We start from the raw sequence: 16,579 nt of genomic DNA, 5'->3' as shown, positions 1-16,579 counted from the left end.
TAGGTGTGGTTGACCTAGATGACCTTGAGGTTAGGTGTGGTTGACCTGGATGACCTTGAGGTTAGGTTTGGTTGGCCTAGATGACCTTGAGGTTGGGTGTGGTTGACCTGGATGACCTTGAGGTTGGGTGTGGTTGACCTGGATGACCTTTAGGTTGGGTTTGGTTGGCATAGATGACCTTGAGGTTAGGTGTGGTTGACCTGGATGACCTTGAGGTTAGGTGTGGTTGACCTGGATGACCTTGAGGTTTGGTGTGGTTGACCTGGATGACCTTGAGGTTAATGCCGTTTCTGGAGCACAAGTGCTTTTTATACTACTCTTGTGCCTTGAGTGTACTCCGAATCCTTCTACGACCGGAAGTTGTGTCTGAGGTTAAAGGTAGTTAATCTCAGACACTGGAAGCTCCACAGTTCAACTTTGGACAAGTGTTGTTCGACTTTTTGAACGAGTTTGGGCATCAACCTGCCTGTTACAACCAGCAGCGACACGCCAGGTTTTGGTTAAAACCTGACTACATCTTGGTACATCATCGCCAGAACCTCGAATCGCAAGAGGACCTCGAGAAAGGCTAGGGAAAGCCTTTCCGACAACCCCAAGATCAATCTGGGCCCCAGGAAAACACCCAGTGCCCGAGGACTAGGACTTAGTGATCAGAAGAGGAGTCTGGTGTGTGGGCTCCCGCAGCTTGCCGATTCACTCCGGAATTGCAAGAGGACCTGGAGAAATGCTAGGGAAAGCCTTTGCGAGAACTCTGAGATCGATCCGGGCCCCAGGAAGACACTCGGTGCCCAAGGACTAGGACTTAGTGATCAGAAGAGGAGTCCGGTGCGCTGGCTCCTGCAGCTTGCCGATTCACTCTGGGATCCCAAGAGGACCTCGAGAAAGGCTAGGGAAAGCCTTTTCACTCCGGAATCACAAGAGGACCTGGAGAAAGGCTAGGGAAAGCCTTTTCGAGATCTCCGTGATCGATCCAGGCTCCAGGAAGACACCCAGTGCCCGAGGACTAGGACTTAGTGATCAGAAGAGAAGTCCGGTGCCCGGGCTCCTGCAGCTTGCCGATTCACTCTGGGATCGCAAGAGGACCTCGAGAAAGGCTAGCGAAAGCCTTCGCGACAGCTCTGAGGTCGATCCGGACCCAAGGAAGACACCCGGTGCCTGTGAATTGGGACTTGATGATCAGAGGTGAAGCCCGGTGCGCGGGCTCCCGCAGCTTTCCGATTCGCTCCGGAATCGCAAGAGGACCTCGAGAAAGGCTAGGGAAGGCCTTTTGACGACCCTGAGTTCAATCCGGACCCCCGGAAAACACCTGGTTCCCGCGAATAGTGACCCGGTGACCGACTCCAGTAAATAGTTCCAAGACGCACAAGAGGACGCATTGTGGCAATCGGGAACGTTATTCCCGTCACAGAGACCTCCTTCACTGCGGACACCACAGCATACCTACTCCTCTCACTCCACGCCCAACCCTGTTTGGCAGTGCGGAAGCACGGCCCCTCTTACCTAAAAGAGGAAAACATTTCTCTAACGTACTCAAAGCCCTATTTAACCCCCGACTCAAACGAGGGTGGTTGGCGGACACCCCACCAAGACTCCTGTCCCCTGCTGCGGCCCACCCCAGACGCCGACTGAGTCTAGCCGGCCCAGAGTGACACTGGGAATTCTAGTAGAAGAAGGTGTGGGCAAAAATCTACTCAGAGCACAAAGAATTCACTCGAATCAAATAGTAAAACATCACTATTGCTATGCAATATCACTGAAAATCTCTTGGAACCTAAACTATTCAAAAACTATTAAAAAAACAGAGCTACACTTACAATGAATTTCTAAAACCAGCACATGCGCGGAACTACAAGCTATTTATAAGCCCTATCAACTGACATGAGTCTCATTTCTGGGAAATTTCAGGAGCTCCGTAATATTCTTGAGAAAAATGACAGATAATAACTAAAAAACCATGTTTTCCACGATTTTCTCAAATATGACTTGACCGATTTTTTTGAAATTCATACCCAGTATAGTTATTTGTAAGCTCTATCAAGCGGCATGAGTCTTTTTCCTGGGAAACTAATGGGGTCCACCCCATCCTTGAGAAATGGACTTTGTAGCCTCCTTCACGTGCATGAGGTAGGTAGGTAGAGCAGTTTATAAAAAGTACACATAGTCGAGATATTTCATCTGCAGATTAGCTGTTTTGACGACTTTCAATATAAAAAATCATCGAATTTAACAATTGACACAAAGGAAAAGTACCCTGAAAACAATAATTATAATATATGAACATATACAGTAGTCTTATCATAATTTCAAATATGTTGCCGCCAATCATCATTATGTTATCCCCCTAAATTATTCTCGTTAGAGAATGAGGCTTACAATGAGCAAGGAAAGTTGTGTGAGTGTACCACACTAGATTTTTTCTAGAGGAGAAAAACACCAGAAATATGACTACTTCCAGCCCAGTGTAGGATACCATATGACAGAGGACTGTAGAACAAACAGAAATATGCCATACGCAAATAATCATTTGAGAGTTGACTCTTGAGACATCTTATGAGGTAAGTAGACTTTGAGAGCTTGCCACAAAGATTTCTACAATGAGGCTCCCATGTTAACTTGTGGTCTATGTAGACGCCTAGAAACTTGCTTGATATTTCTCCTATGGTATGCTGAGAGTCAGCTCTATGCTGACTGTCACTATAATCAGCCAATCGGAGAGCCTTCTGCCCTGCCGACTCGTATGAAAACGCCTGAAAAAACGGTTCGTGTTCATTGGTCCTTATAAAGTGGCTCACTATAGAATAGCAGAATGATGAAATGTACTTACATTTGGGAGGTAACAGACATGCACTGTCCTAGATGCTATGACAAACACTTTCGAAAATTCCTCATCGTTCATAATTGCCTCGAATCCACTGTCTACAATTTCAATGACTTCAGTTCTGTATAAACTATGGTAGGGTGTGCCAGGATTGATTGTGAAACATCTATATTTGGAAAAATTAAGATTACAGATATTAGATGAACAGGAAAGATAAACATATCAAAGAATATAGGAAAGATTGGAAGATAAACATATCAAAAATGAACAGATAAAAGATCAGCTCAGCATTTAGTTTAGCATTATTCCTTACAAAATTCATCATCATTTATTCAGTTATTTTACTGTCCATGATTTTCACCAACTATGTATAATTAAGGCTGTGCAAAGGCTTAAAATAAACTTTCTACTCATGATAATTTTCAAAGTTTTTCGATTTTTATATCATCAAGCTATGAAAACGTTTTCTCAGGTAAACATTTTTTTTCCGATCATTACTTTTTGAGATATATGAGCGCCTGAAGTTTGAACTTTTGGGACAGAACATTTCAAATTCGGTAAGATATAAATCCATGAGATTTAGAGGATGAATTTTCATGCTATTGTTGATCTAGTAAAACAAAAATTTTCTGAAAATATCATTTTTGAAAAAGTTCTTCAATTTACCAAAAATAACTCAACTAAATTCATCCTTATCTTAAAAATTGATATTGTCAAAAAAAAAAAATTGTTTTACTAGATCAACAATACCATGAAGAATATATCCTCTAAATCTCATGAATTTATTTATATCTTACCGATTTGAAATGTTCTGTCCCAAAAATTCAAACTTCAGGCGCTCATATCTCAAAAAGTAATGATCGAAAAAAATGTTTTCCTGAGAAAACTTTTTCATTTTGATAGATTGATGATATAAACATCGAAAAACATCACGAGTAGAAAGTTTATTTTCAGCCTTTGCACAGCCTTAAACGTTGCGGGTTTCAAAGATTACAATACAGCAGTTCTCGAGTGAGTTCTCCAACCCAGGGGGTCACTAGTTATATTACTGTTTAGAGCTACTCACTTGGGGCAGGGAGAGTAGTCAGATGGCGGGAATATTAATTCTTCTTTTTGCTGAGTACCAATCGCAAACGCTCGACCAGAGTTGTTATGTAGGTTGAAATCCTTAGCTTCTCCTCTTTTAGGTATATCATACCTGCATTTACCATCGTATTTTTTTGGCACGGGTTTGAAATCATAGTGCAGCAGTTTGCGTGGAAGACTGAAAATGCAAAAGTCCTACCGTTAATCTACGATTACATGGAGGCATTTATTACAATATGTTTCATTCGGGGTTTAAACCAACAGCTGGTCTATCTCAGGATGAACCGAGATATGTTGCTTATTCAAATATCCTGGATATTATCTAGCTAACAAAATTAATATAATTTCTGAGGATCACCTTTTACATAATATATGAGCGTCTAAAGATGACATTTAGTGAAAGATCCTTTCAAATTTTGTTACAGATAAATTCCTGAAATTTAGAGGGTATATTCTTCACGGTTCAACCCAATGTACCTAGAATACATTATATTGTAAATATATGTGCCCAATGTATTCTAGGTACATTGCTTTATTCTATTGTTTATTGAATGGAGGAATGTTTCTCAAAATTTGAATCTATGGGCAAGTTATTCCATTTTCAAAAAATAATTCTATTTGGGATATATCTAGTACTGTTTTGAAAATGGAATAAATCGATACTCCAATAATAATTTTTATTAATGCTATATATAATAATATAAAAATGACTTTGGATTTTGCATATTCTGTTTCACGCCATAAATTTTCGCTACCCATTTTTTTCGCTACAAATTTCCAACTTTCGAAGATTATCCTTGTAATTTTCACCCATCTCAGAGCACGGTCTGTAACAAAAAATTTCCCCGGAAAAAATACCCTCTGCCGCCCATGGGTGCTATTGTGTATCCTAACAATGTGTAAAGCCACTGAGGAAAGAACACACGGGATATTATACTTTTTTTCTGTGGTGAAACCAATTTCAATTGTAAGCAGATAATATAATTGAATAAAATAATTATGAAAATCCTTTCTTCACTTACCCGGTTGATATGGGGGAAACAGAGCTTTTTCAAATGCTATCAACCCATCTGAAAATAATTATTATTGAATTAAAAAAATAGAATTACTATTGTAAAGGAATGGAGTGAATATTGTCAGTAGGAAAGTTGTATTGATATGACTCGAATTAGACTGCAGTGTTGTCGAAAATAGTTACAATAAATAGTTGAAAAATAAATACAATTTCTACACTATGATGCGTCAAACATAATTTTCCTATCCCGTACGCGTATAAGCCAATACTTTCCTTTCAACTTGGCACTAAGATAATAAAGTGACAGAACTTGAATCTTGTTTGGAAACATCCTCAACTTAATGCCAACCTGACAAAATTTGACTGGTTATTAATTCAGTTACCAGCTTTAACCATCTGTTTCGAGGAGGTAGTCTCTCTAGATTATAGTTCTATATTAACATATGGTATGTATTCATGTCCCATGAATGAAATTTGAACATTAATTCTGAAAAATCTAGAAGGAAAATTGAAATTTGAGCTCTGAGGTGCACGAGATTGATATTTTTAGAATTTATTTGCGAAAATTGAAGATCTAAATCATTCCCGTTTTTCCGGTATGTAATCCACAAGTTGACAAGCTTTAATGCTAACAAACACAACCCTACTCTCTCTTATTATACAGAAGATAGCTGATTGTGTGTATGAACAGGCCTATTAATTCCATGTCTGTAAGAAGAAGAAATATTAAGTCTAGAGGTCAGAAAATTGGACAAAATTTTATCAAGTGGAGAAAACATGAACTACTTTCTGAAAAATTTTTAATGAATCAAAAGGAACAGTTTCGGGCTGTGCCTGTCGATCCTCCACCAAATTATTCTAGAAATTATTGTGTATCATTGATTCAATAAAAGAGGTGAAGAAACGTTTGCTCGAAACGCATGTATGGAGCTTTGCAACATGTGGAAGTGAAGCTTGGACGATCACGATGGGTGTGGAAGAAGAGAAAAGAATTTCTGATTTTGAGACATGGTGCTACAGAAGAATGCAGGGGATCCGTAAATGAATAGAATACTGAGAGAGAATAATGAGATAAATAGAGAGAGAAAGTGATTGATTGATTTTTATTATGACGTGCTAGGTCTCGATAGACCCTTTGCAGAATAAAAAACAAATAAATAGAATACAACAGCATGAAATAAATATAATATAAAACAGTATTATATAAAATAAGTATTCAAATAAACACAACGTACCTTCAAACAAAATATGAGTAGAGAGAGAGGAAGAGAGTGAGTGGAAGACGAAGAAGAAGAAGAAACGTAGGCCCTAGTACCAGGACCTCCTAAATACCGGACCTGAGCATACAAACAAGATGGCCGCCGCAGTTGGTTGACTAACTTACTGCCATCAGCTAGGTTTCAGCTCTCTCTAATAACTCATTACTGTTCAAAATTATTTCTAAGAATTTAAATAAGGTTCTTATTAAAGAAGTAACTATTTGACAGGGTAACTAGACTTTATTTATTATCATGGACATATTTATATCAGTCACATTCAAGTGCATTCTCTTGCATGTGAATTCACATGCACATAGCTTATAATTATCCTTACTGTATTTCATTTTAGCCTAAAAATTCAATGTTCTCAATTTTCGTGACTTTGTTTGCTTGGGCAACTGATTATTATTCTTCATGTTGCAGTAATTGTTTAGAAATATATTGCCTAATACCTTTACATAATCATGATTTAATTGTGTTGTAAGAAGGCTGATGACTTTGAATTGGAAAAATTGTAGGGAAGGCACCATCACAAGATCACATAGTTTTACTTTTCTTCGTGGAGCAGTCACATAAGAACCATCATCATACAAAAATTGTCTTCTTTAATAATGTCTGATGCTTTAAAATGATTGTTACACACATCCGAATTGTTAGTGACTTTATAATCTTTCCTATGGATAAACCTTGTCCACTTTTTGCTCAGCTCTTTATCTTTGGGGGAAAGTAAATATTGTCTCTAAGAGGGTTTTTCTATGATAGTTCGATTTACACCCAGGGACAACACAATTTATAGGCATGTTCAATAACTGTTCATACTCATTGTAGCATGTTTTTGTATAAAGCTAAATGTTGAGTTTCGGATAATAAACAAAAAATAAACTACGGTTGAATTTTATAAAATTCTTGTTCATTAAAACACTTTGAACACTGAATAAACTTCGAATACGGTATTCAACACTCACTATACATTTTGTATTCTTAAAACTCTACTATTCACAATTTGAATTCATTCAACACTTACGAAACACTAACACTTTGGATACTAAAAAAAACTAATTTGAATCTCTATTACATCTTAAATAATCAATTATAGAATGATTGACCGAGCGAAGTGAGGTGTAAGATTCAAGTTGACGGTTTGGCATTTCTCTTAATGTTTAAATGTTCAAATGTTTATTATGTTGCACATTTACGGCGAAACGCGGTAATAGATTTTCATGAAATTTGACAGGTATGTTCCTTTTTTTTATTGCGCGTCGACGTATATACAAGGTTGTTGGAAATTTTGCATTTCAAAGATAATATAAAAGGAAAAAGGAGCCTCCTTCATACGCCAATATTAGAGTAAAAAACAGACTATAGAATTATTCATCATAAATCAGCTGACAAGTGATTACACAGATGTGTGGAGAAGCCAGTCTATTGCTGTATTTCCATAAGGTCTATAGTTTCAATTAGGTACTTGTGGATGAGAATACTGCGTGAGGTCTACGCTGTTCACAGAACTACTAGTAATTTATTGATCAATTATAAAACTCGCAAATATTATAAAGCCTGTGACATTTTTTGTAAACCCACTTCTCTTAACTACATCTAAATACTAAAAACTGATGACAGAATATCAGGGTCAGCTGAGTTGAGACTCCACCAAATATCGGCGCCATTTTACCTATATTTTCATACAGGCGCAGGTACGGTATTTAGGAGGTCCTGCTAGTACTTAAAGCTGTGCAAAGGCTGGAAATTAACTTCTTACTGGTGATATTTTTCGATTTGTATATAATCTAGCTAACAAAATTAAAAAGTTTTCTCAGGAAAACATTTTTTTCCGATCATTACTTTATGATAACTTATATGTGCGCCTATAGTTCAAATTTTCGGGACAGAACATTTCAAATTCGGTGAGATATAAATCCATGATATTTAGAGGGTGAATTCTTCATGGTATTGTTGATTGAATAAAACAAAAATTTTCTAAAAATATAAATTTTTGATAAAGTTATTCAATTTACCAAAAATAACTTTACTGAAATTTATTTTTGGTCATTTTTAGTAAATTGAATAACTCAAAAATTTATATTTTCAGAAAATTTTTGTTTTATGCAATCAACAATACCATGAAGAATCTATCCTCTAATGGATTTATTTCTTACCGAATTTGAAATGTTCTGTCCCAAAAATTTAAACTTAAGGAGCACATATCTCAAAAAGTAATGATCGAAAAAAGATGTTTTCCTGAGAAAACTTTTTAATTTTGATAGCTTGATCATAATATACAAATCAAAAAACTTTGAAAAATATCACCAGTAAGAAGTTCATTTTTAGCCTTTGCACAGCCTTAAAATTTGAAAATAATTTCACCCAGAAATATCAACTCACCATACTGGACAACATTCATTGGAGCTGTTTCATATTTGTTTAGATCTGTGGAAGTAGACTGTAAATACTTTATTTCTTTTATTTTGACAGCATATCTCTGGCCAACGTATCTGGTGGCACTCACGAATACACCATCGTAGAATTCGACGGCGGCAATTGGCTTGATGCTAATCAGATCGTTCTCGACTCTCACGAAATGTGACAGCTACAACAAACTCAATATTATAAGTACATTCTACGTTTTTAGTACTACTAGTTTTGTGAACAGTAGACCTCGCGCAGTTATAAACCACAGTCTCCTCTGCCCATACTGTCCATCATAATAATTCATTCTGTCCTGTCCTGTCGTGTCGGCGTGATATCGGTGTGAAACGACTAATGGCTGTTTGGGTTAGTGTATGGACAATGCTAATCATCTGTTGTAAACAAGTACTATAATCAGAAGCTTATTTCGTCCAAAACATACTGGCAACTGTTCAGCCCGAATTGAAAACAGAGAAAGGTCGGGAGAAAATGCTATTTTACTCTTTGAGTCATCAATTGCATGCATCGTTGCATGCAATTCATAATCCACTCGATAGCTGATTTATTATGAACAATTCTATAGGCTAGACTGATTTTCACGGTAATATTGGCGAAGGAAATTAGCTTTTGATGATAGTATGTTGCTTACAACAGATGTCGAAACACCAACCCAAACAGCCATTAGTTGTTTTCACACTGATATCACGCCAACACGACAGGACACAATAAATTTACTCGGATGGACAGTATTGGAGGAGGCTGTGGTTGAGAATTGCGCGAGGTCTACTGTTCACAGAACTACTAGTATTATAAGTTTGTATTTTCTTTTGCAATAGACCTCAACCCGACACATTGCGGTTTGTCATTTCTTCTGGCCATTTGGCAATGGAAAAAGTGTACTTCTAAGCTACTTGTAATTTATTTATTTGATTCCTAGGTGTTTTTTATTAGGACCTAGGTCTATTTGGTTCATAAAAATAGTATACACTTCAAAACATACAAAAAAAAAAGTGAATATATTCAGTTCATGATATTAAATACATTTGAATATTGATAAGGTTGTCAGCTCTTGATATGTGATAGCACATACTTTGTAAGTTAGCTGTAGTGAGGTCCACGTTATAATGGCAAACATAGGTGTTGCTATCCTTGTCTATCATTCGACAAAGCAGATAGAAATATCCTGTTCTACCTCCGATATGTTGCCAGATCGTTTTACAACAATGAAGAAATATAATTAATTAACAATATATTCAATCTCAATCTAGAGAATTCATCATTGAATAATTGATAAATATATTTTCGCCACACTGCACAGAAAGCAGCTGTTTTCCAGACCCTACATAGATCTGAAAGACATTGTTTGCAGACGACTCTCGTCTGACGTAAGAACAGGTTTCTTTCCGGCCGCTGAATTTCAAGTGTGCTAAGACTTTTCATTATTTGAGTTTATTATTCAATAATTAAAACATTTATAATAATATCATCTTATTGTCATTTGAAAGAATAAAAAAGTATAAACTCAACCTCCCACATAATTGAACATAATATTTTAGGTTATTTAGACAAATCAGAATAAAAAATAAAAATACTTGGACAATTTCCTGATATTCAGATTACCTCAGATTTGCTAGAGCTATGACCTTCCACTTTTGCTTTCGGAAGTGCTTAAAAAACAATTATTCTCATATATATATTGTTCATTTTTCTGTGTGGCAAAAAAAACGTTTGCACCACGGGCGAAAATGTTTTTCTGGCTATCAATCTTTTCTAGTCCTCGGCCTACGGCCTTGGACTTGAAAACCGATTTCGAGCCGGAAAAGTCTCATTTTCGGCCCTAGGTGTGAAATATACTATTCTTTGACTGATAAAATATCATTTATCATTTTCAACAAGAATAAATAGTTGATATTCCATCAGATATACTGGTATGAGCTATATGATATAATAAGGTGCGTACAGATATACGAGCCGCAAAAATGAGCAATTCACTTTTAATCAGCTGATGCCAAGCTTTGTATCTTACCGTTTCTGTAAAAATACAGATATAGTCAGCTGATTGGAAGTGAATTGCTCATGTTCGCAGCGCGTATATCTGTACGCACCAATATGATATCAATATATAAACTAGATATCTCTTTTTAATATAATAATATATAATATTACAGAAGAAAGTGACATGGCAGAGAATCTACCTGTGATGTTTCTTCTATTACAACATCTTCCTTACACAGCCAAACAGCTCTAGTTATTAGCACAAAATAACTGTCATCATCTATCCCTGCTTTTTTCACAACTGTTTTGTGATTGCTTTTCTCGTACGATATCTGATCATATCCAAACTTGGTACATCTGCAAACAGAATATTTGATGTTAGTTCCTACAGTAACAATAACAACCATAGTACCATGATAGCTGTTATACAGTTATTGTATTAGCTCCAAGATTATGGGCCATTCATTGTTACAGCCACTGAGGTGGGCGCAATAACAAATTACTTAGTAGTTTCTACTGGTGGAGCCAGGTTGGACTGAGAGAACAAATTGAAACGAATACACTTTTATTAATAGTCGGAGGACCAGACCAACAATAAGTTGATCAAATGAATTACTCAAACAAATAAATCAAGTTCAATACAACAAGGCGGTGTAAAACAAAGTCTTTCATACAAAGGCGGGAATCTCACTACACTAGGCGGAAGCACAACTTGCTTAGTTCTGTACTGTCTTTATGAATTATACTCAACAATAATAAGTCTCAGGTTGATATTGAAGCGGTATCACAGTAATAAAACACTTGAAGTGGATGAATCTTGTAGAGAATCGACATGAATGTAACTTAGAGCGGGAAAACAACACGAGACATAGCAGGAAGCAGGATCGACTTGCACAGTGAACTGAGTGAGCGATGACTCGAGAACGACTCCTTCAAAGAACAGTTTCTCGGCAAACGATAGTTCAAATAGCTCTGTAGGCAGCGCTCGTAGCAGTTACTTACCGCAACTGGTTGGCGGTAACATACTCTCCCCCGAAAACAGACAGTTTTCAATCCGACTTGGGGTAAGCAGGCAATGATTGGCGGTGATCTCATCACTGGAGGCGAGTGAATCAGCTGTGCAGCAAGAGCGGGCAGCGAGCGGTGAAGTAGGGCAGCATGGCAACTTCGGTGCGGTCATCACTCATCATTACAGGTGGCAGGCGGAAATGCGGGCCAATCTCCAGCTATTTGTTCCAATACTAGAGCATCAGTTTCAAGGGCAGTTTTGAATTGTGGTCTAGACAGTAGTGTCAGGTGAGCGGTGCCTTTTACAGCGGTTCCTTGCTCAGAGATGCCATTGAGCCGAATTTGTACGGGTGTAACTTTCAATCCAAGTTGCTCGGCAGCTTTTGCAGTGATGATGGATCTCATGGAGCCACAATCTAGAACGGTGCACAGGGAATGTTGTTGATTATACTGATTAACGACAGCAACTATAGCTGTGCCTAACAGGGCAGAGGCATGAATGGCCTTAACTTGAGCACGACAGAGGACACAGGAGTCATAACGGCGTTGGTTGAGACTGGTGGCGGCCTGACAGGTTCAGCAATATTATTGGCCACAGGCGGTGATGCAGCAGGTGGAATGTAGTTAGTAGATATCGCCGAAGAGACAGCAGCCGAGGGCGGTGTAACAATAGAAGAGGCGTGATTGTAATTACTTACAGCATTGATTGAGTGCACATTACCAGGAGCGGAAGCAGACAGCGAACCATAAGCGGCTGACAGCTTTTGCATAGCAGTTCCGGTTGGCGGTTGACAGTGACAGCTTGAGAATACTGGACAACCTGATGGTGGCATCACTGAGGCAGGCGGTGACATTGATGAAGCAGTGAGGTTGTAATCAGAGCAGGTGTTCCATTTCTCGGTGGCTAATAATGAATGAGGATTATTAGCATTATTACAGAGCAGCATGTGATGATGCATGGATCTACAATTTTTGCAACAGATGGTTGAATTGCAATTAACTTTTAGATGTGATCCCAAACACACAAAACATCTTTTGTTTTGTCTCACAATTAGTAGATGCTTAGCAACTCTTTCTTGCTTGAAGTGGTCACATTTATACAGTTGATGATTGGCCTTACATATCACACAATTGTGACCACTGATGTGGGTATGACTCTGAAAATTGCCAGGTTGACTCTTCATAGCATAACTAGGACAAGCAGGTTCTGATTTCACAGCAGAAGGTTGCACATACTGAATACTGGCATTAATAATCTGCTCCTCAATGCTAGTGAGGTTAGTTACCTCCAGACATTTTTCTTGTTTGGCAACAAAACTCATCAATCCATCAAATGTAGGCAATTGATCATTAGGAATGGAAGCTTCAAACTCAGCTCGAATATTCAGTGGTAATTTTGGTAGACAGAGCATTGTAATCAGAAAATCAGTTTGATCAATCTTCATATTAAATAAGGACCATTTGGCTGATCCTAGCTCAATTGAAAATTTCTTCAATGTCTCGGTAAGCAATGTGGATGGCTTGAATTAATTAATTTTATTATACAAGCAGTAGGCCTGATACCTAGCATTGTTGTAGCAGTTATACAAGCTATCATAGGCAGCTTGATAGCAATTTTCAGTGTTGGCTAGATTTTGAACAAGCATAAGTGCATCCCCAGTTAGGTAGGATGTCAACAAATGATATTTCCCCTCATCAGAGTACTCTTGGCTTGAATGCACTACTACATCAAAAACATTCTTGAAAGAATTCCACTCATTGGGTTCTCCAGCAAACCTGGGAATTTGCAATTGAGGCTTGACAAATTCATTGATAGCAGAAAAACTTGTAGCGGTAGGCTACTTACTTGAGCAGTCTTGGCTTCCACTAATTTGATTTGGTCAAATATTTCTTGAAACAGTGCGGTCAACTCAGTGAATTCTAAAACTTGTGCTGATATCAAATTGTTTTGGTTAATTTGTTCAAATTTGTCAATCAGTTTGTCAAACTTTTTATCTAAACTGAAGTAATATTCACTGCAACTCCTGGGAATATTATCCTGATATTTCTCAGAAAGTGATAAAATGGATTGATTCAATTGTTTCAGTCTATTGAGTGGTGTAGAGATTTCCATGTTGATAAAATATGTAGATACTTGCGGTGACACTTCAAAAAAAGGTTATGTTGATGTACTGACAATTGATGATGTCAATATCTAGTTCATTCGATAGTCACAATTGATACTCTGATGTCGATCACAAGTCACAGAGAAGAGATCCTCTTCTCTGTGCACAAGTTTATTCAATAGTTACAATCGATACTCTATGAATAATCGATAGTCGATATTCGTTGTTCAAATCGATATCTAACCTCAAATTTTTTCAACTTCATTCGTAATTTTTATGCTCACAGTCTTTTTACATTTATCCATAGGTCTCTTGGTTCACTTTTATCTGGCCTGGAGGACCAGGGTTTTTGTTATGGCCACCGAGGTGGGCGCAATAACAAATTACTTAGTAGCTTCTACTGGTGGAGACAGGTTGGACTGAGTGAACACAAATTGAAACGAATACACTTTTATTAATAATTGGAGGACCAGATCAACAATAAGTTGATCAAATGAATTAGGTACTCAAACAAATAAATCAAGTACAATACAACAAGGCGGTGTAAAACAAAGTCTTTCATACAAAGGCAGGAATCTCACTACACTAGGCGGAAGCACAACTTGCTTAGTTCTGTACTGTCTTTATGAATTATACTCAACAATAATAAGTCTCAGGTTGATATTGAAGCGGTATCACAGTAATAAAACACTTGGAATGGATGAATCTTGTAGAGAATCAACATGAATGTAACTTGGAGCGGAAAACGACATGAGACGTAGCAGGAAGCAGGATCAACTTGCACAGTGAACTGAGTGAACGATGACTAGAGAACGACTCCTTCAAAGAACAGTTTCTTGGCGAACAATAGTTCAAATAGCTCTGTAGGCAGTGCTGGTAGTGGTTACTTACCGCAACTGGTTGGCGGTAACATTCATAAGGTGTGCACAGACTTATGCGCCATGGACACACACATTTCGCTTTTCATCAGCTGAAGCTAAGATTGTTATATATGTATTCATACAGAATCAGTAAGATACTAGTAGTTCTGTGAACATAGACCTCGCGCTCAGTAAGTTACATTGACCTGTTTTTATGTTTTCTCAAAAATTAATAAATAATTTATCAATTTAAAATGTCTAGAAAAAATCCTAAATAAACATAGAGCTTTCTGTCCAATCGTACCGTGACGTGTCATCCCGGAATGTGAGTGTGAGCACTGTTATCAGGTCTAGCTGCAACTGTCTACAATGTTGATGGGAAGATAAATTTTCCAGATGTTCAATGATTTTGAATGGGTAGTATTATAGTCAACTGTCTACTAATGTTGATGGAAAGATACATTTTCAAGATGTTCTATGTTTTTGAATACTACCCATTATAGTCGACTAGACAGCTGATTTATGATGAATAATTCTATAGTCTGATTTTTACTCCAATATTGGCGTATGAGGGAGGCTCCTTTTTCCTTTTATATTGTCCTTGAAATGCAAAATTTCCAAAAACCGTGAATATATGTCGACGCGCAATTTGATAAGGAGCATACCTCTCAAATTTCATGAAAATCTATTACCGTTGACTTGAATCTTAGACCTCACTTCGCTCGATCAACTAAGCTTAGCATCAGCTGATAAAAAGTGAAATGTGCGTGTTCATGACACATGAGTCTGTACCCACCTATAGATACAGTAACATTCTTAAATGAATGATTAGGAGAGGATCAATAATGGGCTTAAAGACCAAAACTGTTCCTTTCCCAAATTTTGATAGAAATAGTTGAATAATGGTTACTTTTATCACTTCATAATAATTGTTGTTCATTTTCTAGTACAAAATATTTATAAATGTGGATTGAAACCCAGATTAATTCTATTAGTTCTAGAAATCCAAAAAAAATAGTTCACTAAATCATCACTGATAATTGGAAAATTTTCAATCTTGAAAAGGAACTCAGACATACTTCTAAAATCAAAGCTGTGAATAATGACTCCTCAAAATTTCATGAATTTATCTGCTATGGAAATTTGAAATGATTTGTTTAGAAAATTTCATCTTTGGGGCTGAATGTTTCGAAAAGTAAAACAACAACTTGAAAAAATCTCTTTCATTTCTTTGGTATTCAAATCTAAAATATTCTATTTGTCTGACCAAAGCTAACTGTGATATATTGTTAAATTGTGTTAGGCATCTCACTGTCTGCTATTATTATATTGTATTATTTTACTGTTTACTAATTGTATTCATCTCATACTGTGCTGTTCTTACACTCTGATCCCTTCAAAACAATGATAATAATAATAATAGAAATAATATTAATAATAATAATAATAATAATAATAATAATACTAATAATAATAATAATAGTGGACTCGAGTAGTCGACTGAGTTAAAGAAAAAACAGCCTGAAATTTGGAACATAATCGCCCTCTACCATGGGATATCTTTCTATGCTTTCTTGTCTCTATGATTATATTGTATTTGGTTACTTACATATAACTACTGTTAGGCTGTGCTACAGTTTGAGTTGGTTTTGATCCTATGACCAAATTATCGCCGCCATCTATATTGATCAGCTTCATGTTGGATTGGTCCTTGATGGGAAATTCTTTCTTGAATGTCATAGGTTTCCTGACACAGCTGAAATAGACCAAAAAAATCTAATGAATTTAAATATGTTTGAAGAGGTTGAACAAAGAGAAAGACGAAGAAGGAGGAGAAGAAGAAGAGGAAGAAGAAGAAGAAGGAGGAGGAGGAGGAGGAGGAGGAGGAGGAGGAGGAGGAGGAGGAGGAGGAGGAGGAGGAGGAGGAGGAGGAGGAGGAGAAGGAGTTGCTGTTGTTGAAGGGAAAAATCAAGAGGAAAGTTGTGAAATTTCCACAGCTATGTATTATGGACAAAATGACACCATTC

At 37.1% G+C, this 16,579-nt stretch overlaps 1 protein-coding gene across 1 annotated transcript; it reads right to left on the bottom strand.

Moving 5' to 3' along the window:
• Positions 1–2,445: 2,445 nt before the first annotated feature.
• Positions 2,446–16,308, bottom strand: LOC120355628 (the record flags this gene model as incomplete). Its single annotated transcript, XM_039444232.1, has 7 exons — positions 2,446–2,484; positions 2,825–2,984; positions 3,885–4,083; positions 4,927–4,974; positions 8,561–8,765; positions 10,780–10,936; positions 16,162–16,308. Coding segments are annotated over 7 exons (955 nt in total), but the record flags the coding sequence as incomplete, so codon positions are not given.
• Between the last annotated feature and the right edge of the window lie 271 nt (positions 16,309–16,579).

This window comes from Nilaparvata lugens, unplaced genomic scaffold, assembly GCF_014356525.2.
Source record: "Nilaparvata lugens isolate BPH unplaced genomic scaffold, ASM1435652v1 scaffold3767, whole genome shotgun sequence".
Classification (NCBI taxonomy): Eukaryota; Metazoa; Arthropoda; class Insecta; order Hemiptera; family Delphacidae; genus Nilaparvata; species Nilaparvata lugens.
The sequence above is the reverse complement of the archived record's forward strand: the minus strand, read 5'-3'. Positions and strand labels throughout refer to the sequence as shown.